This window comes from Loxodonta africana, chromosome 19 (genome assembly GCF_030014295.1).
Source record: "Loxodonta africana isolate mLoxAfr1 chromosome 19, mLoxAfr1.hap2, whole genome shotgun sequence".
NCBI lineage: Eukaryota > Metazoa > Chordata > Mammalia > Proboscidea > Elephantidae > Loxodonta > Loxodonta africana.
In genome coordinates, this window is record NC_087360.1 from 17,664,099 (window position 1) to 17,689,021 (window position 24,923).

General features: G+C 52.6%; 1 protein-coding gene across 6 annotated transcripts; it reads right to left on the minus strand.

The window, feature by feature from the left end:
- Positions 1–860: 860 nt before the first annotated feature.
- Positions 861–24,300, minus strand: MSI1 (musashi RNA binding protein 1). 6 transcript variants are annotated; one of them, XM_064272282.1, is made up of 14 exons: positions 24,242–24,300; positions 24,032–24,072; positions 23,397–23,475; positions 23,214–23,298; positions 20,173–20,214; positions 18,463–18,555; positions 14,405–14,453; positions 13,149–13,231; positions 12,340–12,457; positions 7,598–7,678; positions 5,457–5,513; positions 2,739–2,807; positions 1,752–1,939; positions 861–902 (listed from the first exon to the last, which is right to left on the minus strand). In XM_064272282.1, exons 1-14 carry the CDS (start codon positions 24,298–24,300, stop codon positions 861–863), a joined length of 1,086 nt encoding a protein of 361 aa, XP_064128352.1. The 6 variants fall into 6 exon arrangements, with proteins under 6 accessions (XP_064128352.1, XP_064128354.1, XP_064128351.1 ...); XM_064272284.1 differs by having other exon boundaries at positions 1,752–1,906; positions 23,397–23,478; XM_064272281.1 differs by having other exon boundaries at positions 23,397–23,478.
- Between the last annotated feature and the right edge of the window lie 623 nt (positions 24,301–24,923).

Genomic DNA, 24,923 nt, shown 5'->3' on the forward strand with positions numbered 1-24,923 from the left:
TGAATTTATTGAAATTTGTTCAAATGTCACCTCCTCCCTGACACCTCCTCTGAACCCCTTATCAAAAGGGGCTCCTCACACCCACACTATTTCAAACCATCTCATTTGTTTACTTGATTTTTGTCTGTAGATTGAGAGAGGAGCCTTGTTCATCCCTCCATACTTGTCTGAGTGAATGAATGAAATGTCACTGGTTCACACAGTACCCCATCGTGTCCCTACTGCGGCCCTCATCATACTGCGTTTTCTGAGTGTGTGCACAGGGTTCTGTGTTGATACATACTCAACTGTATCTTTCTTTTTTTTCCCCCTTCTCGCTTTTTTTCGTATTTTAACATTTTTTACATGTACATTAATTACGCTCCGTATGTTATTCAACCATCACCGTTATCCGCTGTAGCCTGTTTTAATAGCTGTGTAATATTCCATTGTGTACACACACCCTCATTTATTTTTGAGAGGCATTCTGGGTATTTCCAACTTTTAAAATAAATGCCTACAAGTGGAATTATTGGGCCAAAGGGCCTGCATATTTCAAATCTGGGTAAGCCCCTCCAGACTGCCCTTCCAGAACAACCGAGCCCATTTCCAACACTGTCTCCCCTGCACCCTCATCCATGTTGGGCACGGTGGGGCTTCAGAAAACTTTGCCAACCTGATTGGGGAAATGTGGTGCCTTGGTCTGGTTTTAATTGGCATTTTTAAATGTAGCAGGTTGAGCATCTTTTTATATGTCTGTCTCCCCCCCGGACTGTGGGTTCTGTAAGGGCCAGGGGTGTCCCATGTTCCCTGGTACCGCCCTCCACCTTGTATTGTTCCCTCCCCCCACCCTCCTTACCTCCTGCCACCTGTCCCCTGCTTCAGTGGTACCCATTGGTGAAAGCTGTGGCGATCAAGGGGCCCTGGGAAGAAAAGAATTTGACTCCTAGATTCCTGGGGAAAACAGACCAAGCCTAGGGGCTCCCTTGTTCTCCCGCAGGAACCCTGAGGTGGAGCACAAAGCCTTCTTCAGCCTTGCCCCGAATGCCCCCACTGCACTAAAGAAAACCAAACCTGTTGCCACTGAGTCAACTCCAACTCATAGCGGACCCTATAGGACACAGTAGAACTGCCCCATGTGGTTTCCAAGGAGTACCTGGTGGATTCGAACTGCTGACTTTTAGCAGGTGTAGCTCTTTTAACCACTATGCCACCCGGGTTCCCACTGCAGCCCTATTAAAAAGCTCTCGGGTAGGTCCTGGGAATCTGTATGTAACCAGCATCCTGGTAAGTCAGGGGACCCCTAAGTTCGAATCTAACCTCCATGAGGGCAGAAATGGCGTATGCCGCTTTCACACGGTGTTCCTGTTGTTAGTTGCCACTGAGTCGATTCCGACTCATGGCGACCCCATGTGTGCACAGTAGATCAGGTCCACAGGGTTTTCAAGGCTGTGACCTTTTGGAAGCAGATCACCAGGCCTGTCTTCTCAGGTGCTTCTGGGTGGGTTCAAACTGCCAACCACATGGCTAGTATTTGAGTGCTTAACCATTTGCACCACTCAGGGACACCTCATGGTATCCCTAAGGCCCACCTAATGCCTGGTACACAGAGGGCCATTATTAAAAGCCCAATTAATGAATGACAACCCCCACTCTCCCCTCTTAGGGACCCTCTCTTTTTCTACCCATCATCCCTCGCCCTTCTTCTGCCTCCACTACACAAGGTCTCTCCCTCTATCAACTTCAGGGCGTTCCAGGGCCTGGCCACTCACCCCAAGACTGTGGCCGAAGCCAGTGCTGGGGGCGGGGCTGGCGGCGCTGATGTAACTGCTGACCCCCGAGTCCTGATTGGCCGCCCCGTAGAGCTCGGCCATGGGGCCGGGACTGGTGGTCCCCAGGAAGCCCCCGGTGCGGCTGGGAGTCGAACCTGGAGGGGGAGCCATCGTCCAGGGGTGAGAGCCTGGCAACCCAGAAAAAAGACAGTGATAGCTCTGGTGCCCACTGCCACCGCACGGCCCCACCCACCCTGACCTTGACCCCTCCTGCTCTCTCTCCGCCAAGTCCCAGCAAATCCTATCAGTCCACCTCCTGGTAGCTTTCCAAGCCCACTCACCCACCCCTGCTAGTCCAGGCCTCCCATTTCCTGTCTCTCCACTCAGCAGCTTCCTCTCTCCCGGCCTCCTCACTTCAAGCCCCTTCAAACCCTTCCCTATGTACCTGGGATGCATTTCCTAAAACCTGACTGACCTACCTCATCCTGCTGCCTAAAATGTTCAGTGTCTCCTTCTCGCCACTCTCCACCCCCACACTCTATACCCACACTGACTGGTCTCTAAGCCTTTGCACATGCCATTCCCTCTGCCAGGAACACTGTTCCTCCTCTTTGCCTTCAAGTCTGAGGTTAAGAGATCCTTGCTCCTGGAAGCCTTCCCTGGCCTTCCTTTGAGGCCCTAGCTATGAGCTCCTCTAGTACCTAACCTCCCCCAGGGAGGCAGTATCATTCTTCAGTAGTATTGTTTTTGTAACACCTGATGCCACCACCAGCCTGTAAGCTCTGGAGGGCAGAGGTCACGCCAGTCCCACTCTAGTGGGATTCCAAGTGCCTGCACAATGCCTAGCACACAGTGGGTGCTCAGCTAATACTTCTGAGTGAACTAATAAATGAGCCCCTCTGAAAAAGGTGTGGCAGTGGCCAAGTCCCCTCCTCTCTCTGCCCCCTGTGCTTCCTTCCTCATGTCCTGCAGCTCAGAAGGCCTCACCTGTTCCTCGAACCACAGCTGCTGCTGCTGCTGCTGCCGCCATTGGTCCGTAAGCAGTGAGAGGAATTGCTGAAAGGAAAGGTATGGGCACTTTAGCGTGACCGGTGAGGGGACAGAGGTGGATGAAGGGGACCCCTACCTTCTGGGCAGAGCCCCCCTCAGGCTTACCCCACCTCAGGGGACAAGGCAGAAAGATCTACCTTGGGCCACCATTTGTGCCCTGACCAGTGGAATGGATGGAGAAAAGTATGAGAGAGGGCAGCTTCCCAGTAAGCACCTCTGCCTCAGTTTCTCCCCGGGACTCATGGGACACACTCGGACAATCCACAGCTCATAGAGGGTGGAGGCAGGGCTTGATTCATGATGCTGGGTTCCTCAGGGGCTGTAGGGGACACTGTTGTTCCCCACCCAGACCCCCTTTATCAGGCAGGTGCACTCATCCCGAAGCTGCTGTGTTGCTTGCAGCTGCCCTCTTCTCCAGAGAATTCCCTTACAGAACAGGAGCCACCTTGCCCAGAGGTACCTGGGAGGCTATATGTCCCTCATCCCAACTCCAGTGGATTGCAGCCCATGACTGACCACCACAGACACAAATGGCCCACCCCCTTCTCTCAAGAAGAGACTTATTCTGTGGTATGATTCACCCTCCAGAGCTCCCTGTGGGATCAGGTGGAAGCTAGACTCCATCTTTGCTTAGCAACTTCCACTGCCTTGTCCTGCTTCCTTCACCCCCCTTCTCCTGAGAGCACGCCCTCAGTAAATTGTGTGCATCGGAGTCCTTGTCTCAGGGCATCCCTGACCACCCAGCCAGAAATGACCAAACCACGCCCCCCCCCCCACAATTCCCTCAGCCCCTTTTCTGTGATCCCGTCTTTCAAGACATAGGGAGCTTGCTATTTCCTTGTTTGTCGTCTACTCCTTCACCCTCACAGTATCTAACGCCTTGTCTTGTGCACAGCTGGTGTTTAATGTCTGCTGAAGACACAGCAGTGGCTTCTGCTTAAATAGCCCCTTAACTTGAGCCTGGGGAATCCTTCGAGTTCAGGGGTGAACGCCCCCTACTGTGTGACTGTGCTACTGCAGCTCTTCAAGGGCTACAACCCCTGCCCAGAAAGGCTTCAGAGTTTCCGTTTGACAAGCCCGGAAGAACACCATCTTCCATGCCAAGATGTGCCCCTCAGTGCTGTTTGGGCAACCCTGGCCCTGGAACTGGACCTAGGGCAAGGGATACTGGAAACCAGTTGCCATTGAGTTGATTTCAACTCATGGCAATCCCATGTGTGTCAGAGTAGAGCTGTGCTCCATGGGGTCTTCAGTGGCTGGTATTTCGGAAGTAGATCATCAGGTCTTTCTTCCAAGGCACCACTGGGTGAGTTTGAACCTCCAATCTTTCAGTTAGCAGCCAAGTGCATTAATTGTCTGCTCCACCCAGGGACCCTAAGATATCTGTAGAGGGGACCCATCTTCCCTCAGTTCTTTCAGGGCAGGGGCAAGGTTCTGAGGTCTGTGTTTTGGTCCATTTAGGCATTTCCACAGAACAACATCAAAGGAGCCACCCCAAGCAAGAGCTTATCACAATTGCGAAGAAATTCTCATTTGTATAATCAGTATTGGCTTCCCTCTCTAAACTGCAAGTTCAACGAGAGCAGAGGTTGGCTCCCTCTTGACTCACTGCTGTGTCCCCAGGGCCTGGCAGAGTGTCCCATGCACAGTAGGTCTTAAGCTTGTATTTCTGGAATGAATAGACAGGATCCTTCACCCCCAAATTGCTTTTCAAACTCTCACTCTGCTCAGGAAGACCCTCTTATCACCCCTACCCCCAGGACTCTCTCCTCCCTCCCTTTCCTTCACCCCATGTTTCTCCTCCCCTCCCCCATTTTTGGGAAAAGAACCCCTGACCACCCTTTGGAAGAAAGGACTCATCTAAAGCAACATCCATGCTCACATCCTCCACACGCTACCAGGTTGGGGGGCAAGAGTCTGGGGTAGGGAGGGGGAGAAGCAGGTTAAACAGAGAAAATCCTTGCAGCCCACCTCATTTGTACATGTACCCCCCTTGGCCTCACTCCCAGCTCCAGAACCAAGTGAGCTGGCCTAAGAGAAAGTTCCAGTTGGTTCCAGCAAGCTCCTCCCACTTGCCCAAAGGACTGCAGTCAGCCTTCGGATATGTATCATTTGGCCCACACAGTGTTGTAAAATTTTTGGAATTTGTTACCAACATTGAAAGATAATTGGCAATTTCATAACTAGAGCAAAAGCCAGGTTTCTGGCTTCTCTAGAAAAAATGAGATCTGAGGGCACTGGGTCTGCATCCCGCTTGGCAGGGATGGCTGGAATTGAGGGGCCATGCCGACTCCAGTTTGCACAAGTCCCCACCCGGCCCACTTTGCTCTATGTTTGAGACCCCGGCTTGCTTGCCACTGCATCCCAGGGCTGGCCATTGTGCCTGGCACTCTGGAGGTGCTAGGTAAATATTTGCCAAGTAAACGAATGAGTGACTTTGCTTTCATCTGCTGGGTGTGGCCTGATACCCCATCCTCAAGGGCCAAGTAGCTACGTGGACTGGCCAATGCCCGGCACAGGCTGCTGCGCCTCAACAGCCAGAGGGCCAGCGGGCAGCAGAAAAGGGTCCCGGCTAGCTTTCCCCAGGAAGGTCCCTGGGTCTCTTCTCTTTCTCCCCCTGTGGCCTATGAGGTGTATGAAATCCGAGCGACTGACCTGTAAGCTCGGGGAGGACGGGGGCGCTCGGGAGAGGGGTCCGCTCTACACGGAATTCTAAAACAAAACGTAAAACAGCTTAGGAGGAAGCCAGAGAGGCCCTGGGGCATAGCCCAGGGAGGACAGAGGCACCCACAGGGACACTGGGTGGGGGACAGGCCATGCACAGGACCCAAGAGCTGGGGATGGGGGTGAGCATGGTCCCCAGCAGGCAGGGGAGGGAGAGGCAGAGGAGACACAGACACAAAGAAAGAGAGAGCGGCGGAGTTGCCACCTATACCCTGGACATGGGGCAATGCTGGAGCGACAGTTCCAACTGTTTCTTTTAAATATTTTGTTGTTGTTGAAAATATACACAGCCAAACATAAACCAATTCAACAGTTTCTACCTGTACAATTCATTGACATTGATTACATTCTTCAAGTTATGCCACCATTCTCACCCTCCGGTCCAAACCGTTCCCTCCTCCCCTATTAACATAAACTCACGGCCCCCTAAACTTCCCATCTAACCTTCCAGCTATTTCTTAAAAGGTTTAGGATTGAAAGGGGGAGTTTTTGCAGAGGGGGCATTGAGTTTATGTTAATGGTGGTGGAACGATCTGGAAATGTAGTCAATGTCACCGTATTCTGCATGTAGAAACTGTTGAGAAGGCATATGTTTTGGGATGTATACTTTCACCACAATAAAATTTTTAAGAAGAAAAAAAATTTAAACCAATAAATAAATAAATAAATAAATAACAGGCTTAGAAATATACCAGAAACATCTTCCAGAATCACCCTCTTCTCCTTTTTTTGTGGGAAACTGGGGTGGCAGCACTGATGAAGAGCAATGGCCCTCAAGTAAGGTGGGCTTGGGTTCGATTCCCACCTCCACCGCTTCCTAGCTGAGTTATTTTGGAGGGTCATTTCTCCTTTCTGAGCTTGTTTCCTCATAAAACAGGGATAAGCATACCTCACGCCTCAGATAATTGTGAAGATTAGACAACAAAGTATATACAAAAGAAATCACCTATGTGAGACCAAACAGTCAATGATAACTTTAAAACAAAGGTGAGAATGTAAGGGGGTAGGAAAACTAGATTAATGGAAACGGAGCAACCAGAAAGGAAATGATGAGAATGTTCACATACTGTGAAAAATTTAACCAATGTCACTGAACAACCTGTGTAGAAATTGTTGAATGGGAACCTAAACTGCTGTATAAACCTTCACTGAAAACACAATAAAATATTATTATTGTTTTTTAAAGTATACAAAGGATTCTAAGCCAATGGACAGCCCAAGAGGTGGATGATGCAAGTGCTTAGAGACCCTCTGAAAAAGAAGACAACAATTTTTCTTGTTGTTTCAAGAATTTGGTATTTGATATTTTAAGGAAAACAACATTGAGAGTCATCATGGGGGAAGTTCAAAACTCTGTTGGGCTTCCTGCCACTTATTTAGTGTTAATTTTTATTCTGAATTACAAATGAGGATTGTAATCATAGTTTTTTTTTTTTTCCTTTTCCTTCAGTATTTTGAGCATCAAAAGGTCTTATCCAGAAAGGGCTCAGCATAGCACCTGGTCATTATAAACCAAACCAAACCCACTGCTGTCGAGTCAATTCGGACTCATGGAGACCCGATGTGACAGAGTAGAGCAGCTCCATTGGGTTTTCTTGGCTATAATCTTTACAGGCCTTTCTTCTGTGGTGCCACTGGGTCAGTTTGAACTACCAGCCTTTAGGTTAGTAGCTGATCACAAACCGCTTGTGCACCCAGGGGCCTCTGGTCATTATACATGTCCCAAGTCAGTTCTCAGGGAGGTCCCTTCACCAAAACCCTGAGGCTCTCTCTGTTGGAAGTGGCAACTCCAGAATAGGATGGGGAGGAGAGAAAGGTAAGAGGCAGGTGGAGACAGCCTGAGAAAGAAGTGTGCCATGCAGGGCCAGGCGGGGAGCCCCCGCTTCAGCTCCTGGGGAGGGTGTGGGAAGGGGACTAGGAGGGGAAGCAATCCTTCCTCAGACATGCCCTTCCTTCCAAGCCTCCAGCAGGCAGACCCCCAGCCATGCACCCCCAGACACCGCCCTGAGGAAGTCAGACTGCCCGGGAGCCAGGGTCATGCTGGCAGCAGAGGGTTACCAAGCAGGACTTACCAGGGAACTGGTAGGTGTAGCCAGGGGCAAGGCCTGTGTAACTCCTGCTGGCGTAGGTCGTGGCTTGGAAACCTGGGTAACCTAATGGGGCAAGGAGACACTGTCAGAACAGGGGACCCTGCTCGTGTGGAAGAGTCTGAGCCCCTTATTTCCTCCCTCACCACCATCTCGTGTCATGAGTAACAATCAGTCACATTTATCAAATGCCTTCTTCGCACGAAGCCTAAGTAAATTGCACACTTTATTATCTCATTAAACCTCACAAGAATCCTAAGAGGCAGGTGCTATTAAACCAAACCCAAACCCATCGCTGTCGAGTTGATTCCAACTCCTGGCGACCCCATGTGTTACAGAGTAGAACTGCTCCATAGTGTTTTCTTGGCTGTGATCTTTATGGAAGGAGATCACCAGGCCTGTCTTCCGCAGTACCACTGGGTGGTTTTGAGCTGCCAACCTTTCGGTTAGTAGTCAAGTGCAAACTGTGTACACCAGCCAGGGACCTCAGGTGCTATTAGGAGCCCAATATTACAGACAAAGAAACTGAGGCTCAGAGAGGTGACACTTATTGGCTGAAAATAAAATCCAAACCCCTTACAAAGACCCATGTGCCATGATGCCTGCTTCCTTCTCTGTCCTTATCTCCTATGCTCTGCTCCAGCCTCCAGCCACACTGGTCTCCCTGCTGTTTCGCAAACTCACTACTCTCCTTGTAACCTCAGAGCCTTTGCATGGGCTGTTTCCTCAGCCTAGAACACTCTTCTCCCAGATTTTTGCACAATTGGGTTCTTCTCATTATACAGGTCACGGCTCAAATGTCACCTCTGCAGAGAGGTCTCCCCACAGGAGCCCCTCCTCCAGTCAGTGACAATTTCTATGATGTCACCCGGTTTGCCCCCTCATAGCATCGATCGGCATTATCTGAGTTTATCTCATGATTTTTTTTTCCTTTTTTAAATTTTTATTGTGCTTTAAGTGAAAGTTTACAAATCACGTCACTCATACAAAAATTTATATACACCTTGCTATATACTTCTAGTTGCTCTCCCACTAATGAGATAGCACACTCTTTCTCTCCACCCTCTATTTCCTGTCCATTCAGCCAGCTTCTGTCCCCCTCTGCCTTCTCATCTCCCCTCCTTCATGATTTTTTTTTTTAAGTGCTTATTTTCTGTCTTCCTCGCCTCTTTTATGTCTTTATCCCCAGTACCAGCATGGTGTCTGCTACTTAGTAAACATCTCAGAAATATTTGCAGGGTTGGCAAAAGGTTAGATAGGAGGGTTAGGGGACAGTGAGTTTATGTTACCCGTGGAGGAATAATTCACAAAAGGAGAGTGAGAATGGTTGTACAACTTAAGGAATGTAATCAGTGTCACCGAATTATACATGGAGAAATTGTCAAATCGGTGTATGTTTTGCTGTGTATATTCTCAACAACAGCAAAAATAAAACACATCAATTTAAAAAATAAAAAATATATACAGAGTCGAAAGAAAAATCATAGCAATGGTACAACTAGGGCTCAAATTCAGATCTGACTGGCTCCAAGACTCTTAGCCACCATTATTGCTATTTATTACGGATTTTCTTTTTTATATTTTAAATGGAGGTGAAACCTGCCCATGAATCACCTGAAAAAAAAAAAAAAAACTTTCTAGCAACAACAAAAATAAAACAAATTATATAAAAAAAAAAAAAGACAATTTTTTCAATGTTCTGGATCAAAGGAGGATAAAGAGACAGGACAACTAAATGCAACGCCTGATTCTAGCCCAGATCGTGTGCAGGCAGGCAAAAAGATGCTATAAAGAACATTGTTAGGTCAACTGATAAAAAGGGGAGATAGACAGTAGATTACATACAAATATTACATCAATATAAATTTATGAAGTTGCTAACTACATTGCGATTACCTGAAAGAATATCTCTAATCTTAGGAAATACACAAGGAAGTATTTAGGAGTAAAGAGCCACGATGTATATAACTTACCCTTAAATGATTCAGGAAAAATCACAAGAGTGTGTGTGTACCCCATCTCTTTTATTTCTGTATCTCTACACACACACACACACACACACACAGAAAATGATAAAGCAAATGGGATAAATGTTCACAACAGATGAATCTGGGTAAAGGGTATGAGGATGTTCTTTGAACTATTATATTTTTTGTAACTCTTCCAAAAGTTTGAAATTACTTTCAAATAAAATTTAAGAAACAAAATAAAATTTCAAGATAAGACTGTACCCCGTTTGGAGGGTGTTCTTCTCCCCCTTTTCTGGGATCCCAATCCTGTCCCCCAGCCCATGCTATGTGCCCCACCTCTGAACTCCCAGGGCACTCCTCTGCACCCCCCTGCCCCCCATCCCTGGCATGAAACCCCCTTTGTACTGTTATCTTTTTGTGAGTACACATCTTGTCTCCCCAAGGAGACTTGTGCTTCCTGGGGGCCGAGCTCAGATTTGTCACGCCCAGTCTTGGGCCAAAAGCACTTTGCATGGAATCAATGCCTGACCACTGGCTGACTCCTGGTCAACAACCAAGACTTAGCACAGGAGTCACCTCCTCCAGGGAGCCTTCCCTGACTCCTAGTGGGTTTAGGCGCCTCCTTGGACCTCCCACAGTCTCCAATCTACTCTGCACTGACACTGCCCACCTACTCATGTCTTGCCCACTTGATGGTGAGCCCCACAAGGACAGGGCCTGCCTCTCAGAAGTTGCTCGATAAAAATTAGTTGAATGAAAGCAACCAAGGTGCCCATCAACGGATGAATGGATAAATAAATTATGGTATATTTACACAGTGGAATACTACACAACAATAAAGAACAATAATGAATCCGTGAATCATTTCATAACATGGGGGAATCTGGAAGGCATTATGCTGAGTGAAATTAGTCAGTTGCAAAAGGACAAAAATATGAGACCACTATTAAAAGAACTCAAGAAATAGTTTAAATAGAGAAGAAAATATTCTTTGATGGTTACGACAGTGTGGAGGGAGAGAGGGAGAAGGGTTTTCACTAATTAGATAGTAGACAAGAACTATTTTAGGTGAAGGGAAAGACAACACACAATACAGGAGAGGTCAGCACAACTGGACTGAACCAAAAGCAAAGAAGTTTCCTGAATAAACTGAACACTTCAAAGGCCAGCATAGCAGGGGCGGGGGTTTGGGGACCATGGTTTCAGGGGACATCTAGGTCAACTGGCATAATAAAATCTATTAAGAAAACATTCTGTATCCCACTTTGGAGAGTGGCGTCTTGGGTCTTAAATGTTAGCAAGCGTCCATCTAAGATGCATCAGTTGGTCTCAACCCACCTGGAGCAAAGGAGAATGAAGAACACCAAAGACACAAGGTAATTATGAGCCCAAGAGACAGAAAGGGCTGCATAAACCAGAGACTACATCAGCCTGAGGCCAGAAGAACTAGATGGTGTCCAGCTACAACCCATGACTGCCCTGACAGGGAACACAACAGAGAACCCCTGAGGGAGCAGGAGAGCAGTGGGATGCAGACCTCAAATTCTCATAAAAAGACCAGACTTAATGGTCTCACTGAGACTAGAAGGACCCTGAAGGTCATGGTCCTCAGACCTTATGTTAGCCCAAGACAGGAACCATTCCCAAAGCCAACTCTTCAGACAGGGATTGGACTGGATTATAAGATAGAAAATGATACTGGTGAGGAGTGAGTTTCTTGGCTCAAGTAGACACATGAGATTATGTGGGCAGCTCCTGTCTGGAGGGGAAATGAGAGGGCAGAGGAGGACAGACGCTGGCTGAATGGACAAGGGGAATACAGGGTGGAGAGAAGGAGTGTGCTGTCTCATTAGTGGGAGAGCAACCAGGAGTATATAAAAAACCAAAAACCAAATCCGGTGCCGTCGAGTCAATTCCAACTCATAGCAACCCTATAGGACAGAGTAGAACTGCCCCATAGAGTTTCCAAGGAGCGTCTGGTGGATTCAAACTGCCGACCCTTTGGTTTGCAGCCGTAGCACTTAACCACTACGCCACCAGGGTTTCCTGGAGTATATAGCAAGGTGTATATAAATTTTTGTGTGAGAGACTGACTTAATTTGTAAACTTTCACTTAAAGTGCAATAAAAATTAAAAAAAAAAAATTAGTTGAATGAATAAGAAGGGGCAGCCTTCTTGCATTTCCAAAGGCTTTTGGCCTTTGTAAATGCTGTACCCTGTGCCCAGAACACTTTTCTCCTTCCCTTCTCCCTTGCCCTCCCACGGCTGACTCCTACTCATCCTGCAGACGGAGCTTAAGTGTAACTTCTTTCTCTGACTTTTCCATGTCTTGTTTAGGTTCCTCTTCTAGGCTCCCTCAGCACCCTACACTACTCCATCCTAAAACGATTAATCTTCTTATTCGTTTACCCCACCAGACCATAAAGCTCCAAAGTAAGTCACTGTAGTGATTCTGGCACAGTACCTGGTGTATAATAGTTGCTCAATAGATACTTGCTGAAAGGACAGAAGAATGGACAAACCCATGGATGGAAGGACCACATTAAGATGGAGCAACTGGACCATTCTTAGGGCCACCACCAGATGGCAGCACGGCCCAACCAAACCACCCACCTCCTGTAGACCTGCCAGACCTGTGCTCCCTCATCCCCACTCCCGCCCAGTGACTCAGACAGGAGGGCAGACCACAGAGATGTACCACCCACGCGCATCCCGGTTCCGGGCAGGAGGAAGACGCCGGCGGGGCCTAGCACATACCCAGCATGCCGATGCCCAGCATGAAGGCGTCCATCCCATAGGGCATAACTCGAGACCTCCCCCGGGCAGAGCCCGTCGGCGACATCACCTCTTTTGGCTGAGCTTTCTTACATTCCACCTGCAATGAGACCTGGAATCAGTCCTCCTGACCGACCTAGGGTCACTGTACCTTTTACTCCCTCTAGGGCCTCTTTCCTATTAATTTTGTAACCACCAGTCGGCCCCTAGTCGATTCTGACTCATGGCGGCCCCACGTGTGTCACAGTAGAACTGTGCTCCCTAGAGTTTTTCAATGACTGATTTTTTGGAAGCAGGTTGCCAGGCCTTTCTTCCTAGGCACCTCTGGGTGAACTTGAACTTCCAACTTTTTGGTTAACAGCCAAGCACATTAACCATTTGCATCACCCAGGGACTCCATTCATTGCCTAGTTATCATTTATGGAGCTCTCACTATGTACTAGGCACTGTGTAAACAGCTGTTGCATGCAATATTTCATCAAATGTTTACACCAATTCTATATTGTCACCCCCATTTCACAGAGAAGGAAATTGAGGCTCCAAGAAAGAAAGTGATCTGCCCCATGACTAGACTAACAAGCGGTAGAGTGAGGGTTTTCACCCAGGTCTCTCTGACTCCACAAGCCAAGCTTTTTAACTGCCATGGGACACAGCCTCCCTGTATAGATTTTCATGAGGTAGGAGATCTGGCTCCACCTCTCAAGCTGTGAGGCTCCAGAAGCTTTCCTGGCTGGCTCAGCCTGCAGCACCAGTCCCTTTTTGGCCTCTGCCCCCACCCAATCCCAGCTCACCATTTTGTTGTTGATTTCATGGAAGTGAATTTCACACACTTTCTCCACGATGTCCTCACTCTCAAACGTGACAAAGCCGAACCCTAGAGGGAAGACAAGCAGCCAAGGCAGGGTCAAAACCAGGACTCATGGTCCCACTGCAGCCCTCCAGGTACCAGGGACCTTGCCACAACCCACAAGCAGCACAAACACCACCTCTCTGGTGGGCAAGTATCTTATGAAAGATTCTAGCCACAGCCTCACAGCCTCTCCAACCACCCAGTGGGACAGTTTCTAGCTCCAAATTACAGATGAGAATACAGAGGCTCAGCAAAGTCAAGTGACTTGCCCCAGGTCATACAGCAAGTCAGAAAGTGGCAGAGCTGTGAAGAGAATACACTCAACATGCCTTTTCTCCTGCTCTGATGCTTTCCAAAGAGAGAACACAGAACGCACACAAATACTTACCTAAACGTATACAGAGGCGTACACACTCAACCATACATTTGTACACAGACACGCACATATACAATGTGTAGGCACACACACCGGCAGACACACACACTCACACCCAGGTACCCACCTACCATACACACTCACTAGGGCTCACAGAGGCCGCCCTCACACGTGGACAGTTACCCCGACACACCAGACATGTACAAATACTCAGACACAGACACCTTCACGTGTACAGATATAAACACACACAGAACATACCCCACTCGCAAAATAGGCTGTGAGACCCACAGCCCCAAACAACTAAACAGCCCCGCCTCCTCCAGGGCGTACCCCAGGGGCTGGAATGGGATTTCGCAAAAGGCAAGGCCCTTGGGAGAAAAACAACCTGGCTGCGTGTCCACTGTGGCCCAGATGCTCCCAGGTTCAGGAGCAAGGCGAGGAGGCTGGGCTGAGCGTAGGGGGTGGCTGATGGTGGCAGCAGACTGCCAGGGGGCTGTGGAGTCAGCCTGACCAGACCCTGGGGCAGCCTGGCCTGAGCTCCAGTTACCAGGGACAAGGGAGGCCGGGCAGACACCAAGCTGGGGTGGGGGCAGGGGGCTCAGTTGTGGGGGGGCTGCTCCTCTGTTCCTCTCGGCAAGTTTCTAGCACAGGAAACGGGCGGGACAAAAGCCTTCTGTAAGGCCAGGCCCGGGAGAGGATGCAGATCCTTGGGGATAGGATGTCAGGAGGCAAGATGAAAGGGCAGCTGTGACCTGCAGCCCCCTGGCTGACCACAGGCTCCGGGGCCAGCCTGAGAAGGGGGAGGAGGCCACACTCACCTCGGTGCCGGTTGGTGGTTTTGTCAAACATCAGCATAGCATCGTCTACCTGAAACAGAACCTGCCATGGAGGACCCACCAGGTACCAGGGACCCCCGCCACAACCCAGAAGCAGGGGATCCCACCTTCATTCCCCTGAAGTCCAGTCCAGACTTTATCCTAAGCCTGCTCCCCAACTGGAGCCACAGTGCCCCCTTTCCCATTCAAGCACGGGCTCCTCAATGGATCAGCCTCCATTCATGAAACTCCTACCATGTGCCTGGCACTTTGCCCCATATGCTTTACAAGCATCATCCTCCCCACATTCCCACGTGGTAAAAGCCCCTTTTGTAGATAAAGGAAATGGGCTCAGAGAGGTGAAGTCGCTTGCCCAAGGTCACACAGCAAGTCCTAGACCAAGCGGGGAGGAAGAAGAGGTACAGAGGGGGAGCCAGAAGAGGAAGTATGGGAGCAGGATGAGAGAGATGGGGAAGCAAAAGCCTTTTCCATTTTCCCAAAAAGACAGGCGGACAGCAGCTACTCCAGCCAGACTCAACTCCCCTCTCCTGGTTCAGATCTTTTCCTCTAATTGAGGTTTCCTTTTGCTAGAGGCTGTAATTAAAGCAAGGAGAGTTCAGCGCCTGGGCTGCTTGCCTCCCACTGACTGGGGGAGGGGGAAGGGACCAAGAAAGGGGGAGGATTTACATTACCACGCTTTCTCAGACCCCAGGCTTTTCTTCCTGTTACTCCCACCCCACATCCCCTTGGATATGTGGACAGCCAAAGACTTAGCTTCTCTTCCCAGTCCCACCTCTTTCCCTTTGCCTACATCTGGTGCCTCCTTCTTGCCTCTTAATCCTTCAGCCAAGGTCAGGTATCCCATGGGGTTAAACCAAAGTCTGATTCACCCTCCCGCAAATGGCCAGGCACCCAAGGAAAAGGATCCTGGGCAATGGAGCACAGCCTCTCCTCAACTCTTTCTTCTCTTTCCAGGCCTGTCACCTGACTTGTAAGGGGTCTCCCCTGCCTCATTCAAGTAGAAGAGGCAGACCTTGAGCCAGGGTAGTTGTTCAAGCACCAAGCTGCACCTGGCCTCCAGGAGAACCAGGACCCGGCTGAGCCAGGACAGAGCTGGGTCCCCGGAGAATCTCAGAGGGAAATGATGTCGATCTCCCCAAGGAGTTTCTTGTCCTGGGGACCTGAAGCTGAGTGCCTGCCTTACTTCCTCCCAAGGACCCAGCCTGAGTCCCAGAACCAGTTGGTGACAAGATAGTCCAAGCTGGATAGACCCTTCAGGCTCAGCACTTCTTCCCCACCCCCTGGCTTCACCAATGGAAAAGAGAAACCCAGAAAGGAGGCTGTGCTGTGAGCACAAGGGAAGAGTAGGGCAGCCCTGCTGAGGTGGAATCCTGCTTTCTGCATTTGGTGGTTGGGTAACCTCGAGCAAGTGGTTTTATATCTCATGGTTTCAGTTCCTTATCTGTAAAATGAGCACAGACAGTGTCTATCTTTTTTTTTCTTTTTAATTTTATAATATATTTTATTTAATTCAATATATCTCAATTCAACAAATGGTGTCTATCTTATCAACCAGTTACCCCCAAGTCTACTTCAATTTATGGCAACCCCATGTGTGTCAGAGTAGAGCTGTGCTCCACAGGGTTTTCAGTGGCTGATTTTTTTTTTTTTTTCCAGAAATAAATCACCAGGCCTTTCTTTGAGGTGCCTAACCAAAAGCAAACTCCAAACTTTTGGTTAGTAGCAGACCTCATTAGCCCTTTGTACTACCCAGGGTCTCCATCTACCATATAAAAAGGAATTAAATGAGATGTGCATATAAATCTCTTGACTCACAGTACCTGGGATGCACACACACATGAAATCCACTGCCTTCAAATTCATCCCAACTCATAGTGACCCTATGAGGACAGGGTAGAGCTGCCCCATGAGGTTTCCAAGGCTGTAATCTTTATGGAAGCAGACTGCCACATCTTTCTTCCGCAGAGTGGCTGGTGGGTTTGAACTGCTGACCTTTCGGTTAGCAGCCAAGTGCTTAACCGCTGCACCACAAGGACTCATACCTGGGATGCAGCAAGTTCTTAATAATGCGTGGCAATTATTATTTGTATTATGGAGGGACTTGTCCATAGTCACACGGGGGACGTTGGCAAAGCTGAAAAGCCATCTAAGACCACTGACTCCGAAGTCTCCGTGAGGGCAATGGCTGTGTCAGTCATGATACCATCCTACTGAGCACGTTGATTTGTAAGAGGTGCTCAACAATTATTTGTTGAATGAACAAATGAATGAATGGAGGCACCAGCCATACCTTCACCCCTAATCTGCTTCTTTGAGTTCCTGCCTGACCCACAAACTGATTCAGTCCAATTCCTGGTGCTGCCCATCTTCGTCCACCCAGCCTTCCATTCCACCATCCCTGGCCCCCCAGGCCCCTCAACCTGGGTCTTGAACCCCCAGTGGGACACTGGGGTTAAAGCCAGGGCAGGGGGCAAGGAAAGTGGCTGGGCGTCCAGGGTCCCCCAACTCGTGTCCCCTCCCTGGGGCCAGCTGAGGGGAGGGAGGCTACCAACCCAGTGTCCTTAATAGGCTTTGGTCTCCATGGGAACCCAGGGGCAGGGGGACTCAGGCGGGGGGGAGGGGAGGCGGCCAAGGCTTGCTGACCAGTGGGAGCCGCCAAGTTCGGCGGCTGCTAAGCCTGAGTGGCAGCCATGGCGGCTGACCATTGTTCCCCCCTCGGTGGCGGCCCCTCAATCCGGGCGGGGGGCCCCCCGCCGCGGGGCCCTTGGCATTCCCGGCTGTCCCCCTCGCTCCCTGGCAGCCTATTCTCCGGCTCCCCCTGGCCTCCCCGGGCCGGTTTCACATGCCAACGCCGATTTAGGCCCGAACAAAAGACGCGGCCGCTGACGGCTTCTCCTGGGGCCCGGTTGTCATGGCAACGCCGGCCCCGGGGGCAAGCGGCCTCCAATCACAGCTGCTGGATCAGATTAGTGCGAGCTCTAATGCTCGGCGCTCAGACACAAAGACACCCCGCCGGAGCCGAGCGGGCCTGCTGCTTCCCAGGAGCGCCCTTCCCTCTGGGGCCCAGGCCCGGCCCGCCCTGCGTCCTGCACCTAGGTCCCCACGGGGGCGCCGGAGCCAGACCTCTGGCCCCACACGCCAGCACCCAGGCCAGAGGATCCCCATCCTCCCTCCTTCTACCCAGGACAGGAGGCTGGAAAGCCGCCCATCCCATTTCCCAAGCCATCTTCCCCTTCGTCCTCTTCCTTGGTGGGCGAGTCGGGACCCCACCTAGCCCATCTCACTTAAGACCAGGAATCCTAGTCTGAAGCAAAGTGACCCTCCTTCACCCCCAGACTTATAGCCTGCGCTCTTCTTTGCCATCTTACGGTGGGACCTTGTAGTCCATACTGCTCCCCTTTCTGGGGACACCCTCTAGCCAGGTTTTGTTTGTCACACCTTCTATGTCTTTGGCCTAAATGGTCTAGACCTTAAAACTTGATGAAGCTCAGAGCCAGCCCTCTGGCCCTGATCAGGAATTTAGGGTGCTGTCTTCAGCCCCCTCCCAACAGCAAGGCCATCAGTGCCCCCTCACACTCTGCCCCGAGCCCCACGCCTGGACGACCAGGGTGCTGAGTGCAATCAGGAGTCATATATTTATTGCGTCCTTATCATCCTCACCAGGAAGAGGTGGGGAAGGTGCAACTGCTTGCCTGTGGCCTGGACAGGTGCAAAATCCCAGGAGGCCAAGGGGTGGCTGGATTGAACTGGTAATGGGAGCACAGCCTCCCTGGGGAGAATGAAGATAAGCAAGAGAAACATACAGGGAAGAGCAACAGGGAGAGCCACTGTGTGGCTCCCTCCCCCTGGGGACCATACACAGGCCAGGAGGCTGGACGATGGGTTGCCTTGGCCTCGCTCACGAAGGGCCCACTCTTGCTTTCATCTTTGTAGGAATTGGAGTGACCTGGTGGGACTCCACTTGCTGCCTACCAATTCTACAGGGCTCTCCCAGCCCTGGGAAGCACCCCTGCCCATAAGCACCCCCAGCTTGGACCAACCTTCCCAAACTGTTCAAAATACTGCTTCACGTCCTCCACTGTGGTGTTCACCGACAGCCCCCCCACAAAGATCTTCTTCGTTCGAGTCACCATCTGTTACGGGAGGGAACAAGAAAGTGGGCATCTGAGTCCTGTGGCCTACCGCCACCAGCAGGGGCTCGAGCCCCCCTGCCAGGACGCCAGCTGACAAGCTCTCTGTGGCCCCAGCCTCTCGGAAGGCCCCCATAAGCTTCCCCTTGGACCCCCGCCTTTAGGCCTGTCACAGGCAGCTGTGTGCCCCATACCCGGGCTGGCCTCCTGCCTGCCTCCCTCCCTGGGGTCTGTGTCTGGAAAATGCCTTCCCTAAGCACTAACGCTGGGAAGGGGGTTGGTCAGTCAGTGACCCAGACCCACAGTCTAACTCCAAGACCCCAGCAGCCCCCCTGGGAAAAGCCAAGGCCCATCACAGGGTCTCTCTGAACTCAAGGCCGACATTTTCCTCGCCACCTTCCTCCCAATCCAACCTCTGGCAGCCCTGTCACCCCAGCCCTGTTTTAGGAAGAACACATGGTCCTAATTACCCCAGGAGCGCATGGCTAATCTGTGGCAATTCCCAGCTCCATCCTAACACTAAAGCACCTTCTGTCACCAAACTGCTTAATGGAATTAACCCAATTCTGACCATGTGCTCCCTGGTGCGGCTTCCTTGGAATACCTGCTCCATAATTGCTTTCAGGTCCTTGGTTGGACCCTTCCCAGAGATGTCCCTTTCCTGTCTCCTAAAACTTGCTCCTCTCCCTTCTCCATGGCAGGAGCTGGGGGCCTTGGAGGAATCCACCTGGCTCAGAATCTTAAAGCATTCTAGCGCCCAACAACCCTCTTGTAAAGGGGGAAACTGAGGTCTCCTGGAGAGAGACCTCATCCCAGGGCACATAAGTCTGCAAACTCAGGGGTCCTAGCTCCCTGTACTATAGCCAGCCTTCCCACCAGTCCCCTGTATTGGGTCGCATAAAAACTCAGATCTGGCAAGTTGCCCTGGAGCCTGGAATAGAATCTTAGGCTCCTGTCCTCCACCAAAAGTTCTGAGTGCTATATACCTCTATTGCCCAGAAATTTGTTTTCTGTACTCCTCTGCCCTCCCCCCCCCCCCCCCCCCCCGCTCAGAAAAATTCGCCAGAGTGCCAGCGGAAGGAGAGCAGTTGGGAAGGCAGCTACAGCCACCTAAGTTGAAAGACAACAGGTGACAGGGTACCCAGGGCACAGCAAAAGGTGAGATTCATTGCCAAGCTCTGGGGTCCCTCCGCTGTGAGCTCAACGCAGCTCATCCCAGAGGTAGGAGGATGACTAGAGGTTCACCCCTACTTAGCTCAACCTCAAGGAGTAAATGTGTCCTGTGTTTGACCCCCAGAGGCTCTGGGCTCAGAGGCTGTGATCTGTGAAGTCAGAATTAGACTCAGCGTCCAAACTGTACTGGCTTCAAATACGAAACAATTAATCCCCCCCTCCCGAGGCGGTTCCCCTTTCTCCCAGCACATGCAGCCCCTCCCCACTCCATCCCAGAGCACAAGCCACAGAGCAAGGACAAGAATATCCCCTCCTTCCTCCCCAGACCATTGCAGAAACACTCTAAACAGGTTCCAGAAGCCACTTTCATAGCAGGGAATGCTGGAAAAATCACTGCCCAGAGTTGTCCACGGTACCAGAGCTGCTCCTAGGCACAGACACACCTACCTTAGGCTGTGCTCGTCGAGGAAAGGCCACCTTGGGGTCGATCTGAAATAGAACGGAGAGGTAGAAGGGGCTTTGGTCACCGCACTTAAGAAGGCTGATCACCAATGACCATGCAACTCAGCTGTGAGCCCTGAGGACCTCTCTCGTCCCAGTACACAGAGATGACAGGACCTGCCCTGAGACCACAAGGACCTCTGACCGGAAACTTCTGGCAGGAAAGGGTCGTGTCTCTAGAGTAAGACTGCCTGGGTTTGAATTCCACCCGTACTGCTTCCTAGCTGTGAGACCTTGGACAAGTGACCTAACCTCTCTGAGCATCGGATTCAAGCTCACCTGCAAAATGGGCAAATAATAAAGTCCACCTCAAATGGTTGCCTACAAGTGACTTGAAATAATGCATACAAAGCACTTGGCATGGTGCGTGGCTCACAGCAAGAACCCCAAATCTTACTCCTTCGAGGCCAGGTATACGGGGAGCCCTGCCTAACTGACTTCACACATACCTGCCTAAGTAAGGCATGCAATTCAGACTTCGGAAGCCTTGCAAATGGAAAGGCTCTTGGATTAAAAAGACTGCAAGATGAGAGTTTACAACTGCCAGGAGGAGACTCAGTTCTGTGTCCCCCGTAATATCCACATCTAACAGCTCGCCCTGACGCTGTAAACCAACAGGTCCCTGATAATGCAGCTTGGGTTGGGGTGAAGCGGAGGGCAGTCCTTGGTGACGCAAAAGGGCATGGGACTTGGACTCAGAAACCTTGGGCGCCTTGCCAAGCCTGTGATCTTCGTCACTCTCTTGACCCCTCTGGGCCTCAGTTCCCTCATCTGCAAAGTGGGAATAATCACACCCATTCTTCCCAGGGGCAGCTGTGGGGAAGCAGGTGAGATAACATGGGTGAAAGCAGCCCTTTGTGAACTGCCGTGCACTGCACAAACAAAGGTGCTATTACCAGCAGGCCACCTTTGCCCTGGCTATGAACAACCAGAGGGAAAAATCAAGACACTCACCTGGCTTCTGGGACTAAGGGCAGAGTTTACATCAGAAAATCCTTGTTGTCGTTGGAGCTGGGTACCCCCGTGATACTACGCCCATACTGACGAGCAGCAAAAGCCAGGGCATAGGACACCATGATCAAAGCAGACCCTAGAAAGCTTGGTCATTCCAGAGTTTCCTGCCACCCGCATGAGTGGACATCACTCTGAAGTTCACCAGCCAATTGCCGGGAAGATTCATCTTTTCCCAAAATTCCTTCTGTTCTAAACTCAGCCTCATTCTAAGAAACTGGCTCCAGCTATTCTCCTGCCTGAACGGCAGGAACCAGCCTTCTACAGGCTCCTCCTTGGAATCTGCCCACAGAGATGGAGTTTCCAAAAGCTACGCTGGGGCAATTCCTCAGCCCCAAAGTCCAACTGGGCTCTAGAAAAAAGTCACAGCAGCTCATTCCAGTTGACTGAAGTTGTGATTACGTATCTCAACGGACCATTTTATCCTTCCATTTCTTCCGGAAACAGCCTCCTCAGCAACCAGCATGCCTCACACAGGCCCCCTGCACAAACCCTGACAGGGATCTCCCAGAGACGGTACCCAAGCCACGCATCCACAGACCCACACATACCCCATCCCTGACACACCCCACCTCTACTCTGACTCACAGCTGGCAACATAAATAAACTCAACAAGTAAATAAAAGGTGAAAGTCAGAACCCAAAATAGACTCCCCACAGTAAACCTCCCTCCCACCCCCTTCCCCAGGCCTGAGGAGGCCAAACACACACAAAGCCCTTGCCCTTTTGAGTCTCCTCAGGACAGCCACCTCACCTTTCTGCCCTCTCTCTTCCCTCTTATCCAGCTTCCACTCCTCCGCCCTCAGCCCCAGCCCCTAAATCTCAGCTTCCTGAGCTCGGCCAAAGCCTCCAATGCATTCTGAGGGCAGGGGATGGTAGGAGAACAGGCAGCTTGATGGCAGATAACCACCAAAAACAATAGGCCACTGTCTCTCCACTCCCAGGTCACTCCGGCTGTGCCAAGAAGATCCTTTCAGAGCCGGCAAAGTTGAGGCCTCATTTGCTCATTACTGCGAGCGGGAGTAGGAGCCACTGGGCAGAGATAACAGGAGCTGGGGACAAATTCTTGGGCACAACCAACTATTGTTGCAGGTAAACAGAAGCCAGTGGCTGACCCAAGCAGGGAGGCCCAGGGCCCAGGGAGTGTGGGGGAGTGTGGAGAGAGCAGGCTGTACTATCTCCCTGGCGGACAGACACCCCCATCACAGAATCACCCCTCCTCTGACATTTTCCTTTTCTCTCTCCCCTTGAGCCATGCCTCAGCCAGCGCCCCCTGCAGGGGCCAAGACACTGAGGAGCCATGGGACAGCAGCAAAATGTTCCAGGAGTTTGAAGGCCAAACAAGCAGTGTCTTGCTAAGAGCTAGTCCTCAGAGGGGGTCCCTGAGGGTTGTTTCCAGGCAAGCTAGCTCCCTTCCCCTAAGTCCCCCTGTGGGCAAAGGAGGGCCCAGTCTTCCACACAAAGCAGGAGCTCACAGACCAAAAGTGGGGGAGGAGGGAAGAGAAGAGGAGAAGGGCTCAGCCATGCTTTACCACCGGTCTGGAATTGGGGTGGGGGGGGGGTAGGTTCAGAGCCAAGTACTAGTTAGAGTTCAAGAGAAGCCACCGGGTGGGTCGCTACAGACCTGACTCACCCAATTTGGGCTAGGGGAGGGACCTAGCCCCACCCCAGGCTCAGCTCTGAGGCATCCCGATTAGTACTTACAGGGAGGGAGGTGGGTGGTAGCTGCCTCTTCTCTCATTAGTCCTGGGGGGCTGAGGGGTGATGTGGCAACGCGAGCAGTCCTGGGGTTTTTCTCCTCCCTCTCCCCCCAACTCTAGTGACAAAGTTTCAGAGCATAGCAGCCCTCCTATTCAAAAAGCTCCCTCCTCCCTCAAGGACCCCGTCCAGCTGTCCCCTGGGAAGAGTCCTGACCCTCTCCTCCTCCGGCAGTCTCCCTCTCCCAGAGGACCCCCCCAGCCCTGAGGGCCACTCACTGTTTTGGAGTCGAGCTCGTGCCGCGATTGCGCCAGCACTTTATCCACCCCCGCCTGGTCCATGAAAGTGACGAAGCCGAAACCCCTGTGAGCCGTAGTGAGGGAGAGGCAGATGGTTACAAGGCAGTGAGTGGCGGATAGAGGGGGCGAGCCGGGAGCAGGAGGAGAGGGTGAGGGGCTCACCTGGATCTCTTGGTCAGGGGGTCCCGCATCACCAGACACTCCTTCACCTCCCCGAACTGGCCGAAGTATTCGCGCAGCCCTTCTGTAACCACACACTCGCCTTCGGACCAGCTCGGGCCCAGTGCCCTTCCCCCCCCCTCGTCCTTTGCCCCCGGTGACCCCGGCGCGGCCCCGCCGCCCCCGCGCCAAGCTGCCCGCGCGCTCTCGGCTGTTCCCCCTGCCCTCGCCCGGCTCCCGCGGAGCTTCCATGCACCCACCGGGGCCCCGGGAAGCAGAGGGCCGAGCTGGGCTGGAGGGGGGACGGCTACGGCCGGGTTCCCGCCGCTCCGGGAGCCGCCTCACAAAAGTTTGAGCCGCAGGTGCGAGCGGAGTTGGCGCTGCCGCCGGCGGGTCCTGGGGGCCCAGCCCACCCCCCCGATGCCCCCTGAAACCCTCATCTGCTCCCCTCCACCCGCGGGGCCGTGCGCTCTTGCCGACCGCCCTGCGCTCTCTGGGTCCCCGGGCGGGGCGCGAAAGAGGGCGCGGGGGCGCCCAGGGTCAGCAGGGTGCAGGGCCGGGCTGGGGGGTCCGGTTCCGGGGCTCTGGGGGGTCCGGGGTGCCCTGCCCGGCTGGTGGGCGCTCCAGGGCTCGCTCACCCTGCGTAGTCTGCCAACTGAGTCCCCCGATGAACATCTTGCTGCGGGAGGAGGAGAGACACAAAGGGCCCGCGTGAGCGCCGGGCGCCAGGGAGCAGGGGGCGCGGGCCCGGGCCCCGGGGAGGCCCGGCCCGACCCGGATCGGCCATGTTGGCGGGGCCGGGGCGGGCGCTGGCCGGGCAGGCCGGGCCGGGCCGGTCCGGGCCGTACCAGGGGTCGTGCGGCGAGTCCGGGGAGGCGAGGCCGGGCTGGGGCGCGTCAGTCTCCATCGGGAGCCGCGGGCGGCGCGGGCAGCGGAGCGGCGGCGGCTGCGGCGGCGGCGGCGCTCGGCGCGGGGCAGATGAGGAGCGCGGCGAAGGGGGCCGGACGGACAGGCCATGCTGCCCCCTCCCCCGACCCCGCTCGGGCGGGCGGGCGGGGACGGCCGAGGGGAGGGCCCGCCGGGGGCCGACCTGCCGGCTCCTCCCCCCGGCGCCCTGCGCGCATAAAGCCCGGCTCTCGCCCGCGCGCCCCGGCGCCCGCGGAGACGGCGGCGCCCGACCCCGCTCCCGCCGGACTCCCAGCTCCCCCGAGGCGAGAGAGACCCCGAATCCCGGGGCGGGCCAGGGCCTGGGCGCGGCCGCACCCCCAACCCCAGCGCGGGGGCCGGGCCGCGGGAACGCCCTCCCGGAATGAAGCGCTTCCCGGTGCCTTCAAGGTAGCTCGGTTCCGGATCGGGGACCCCCTAGTGCTCCCTCGTAAGTCCCACTATCCAGAATTTAAGAGACCCCCCCAATCTCCCTGGGTCGGGGGGGAGATAGTCCCAGTGCCCCCAAATCCCCTCACGTTCTCAGCTGGTGAGAATCCTTCCACTCCCCCATTCCTGAGAGAGGAGCCGCCTTCGGAGTCCCTA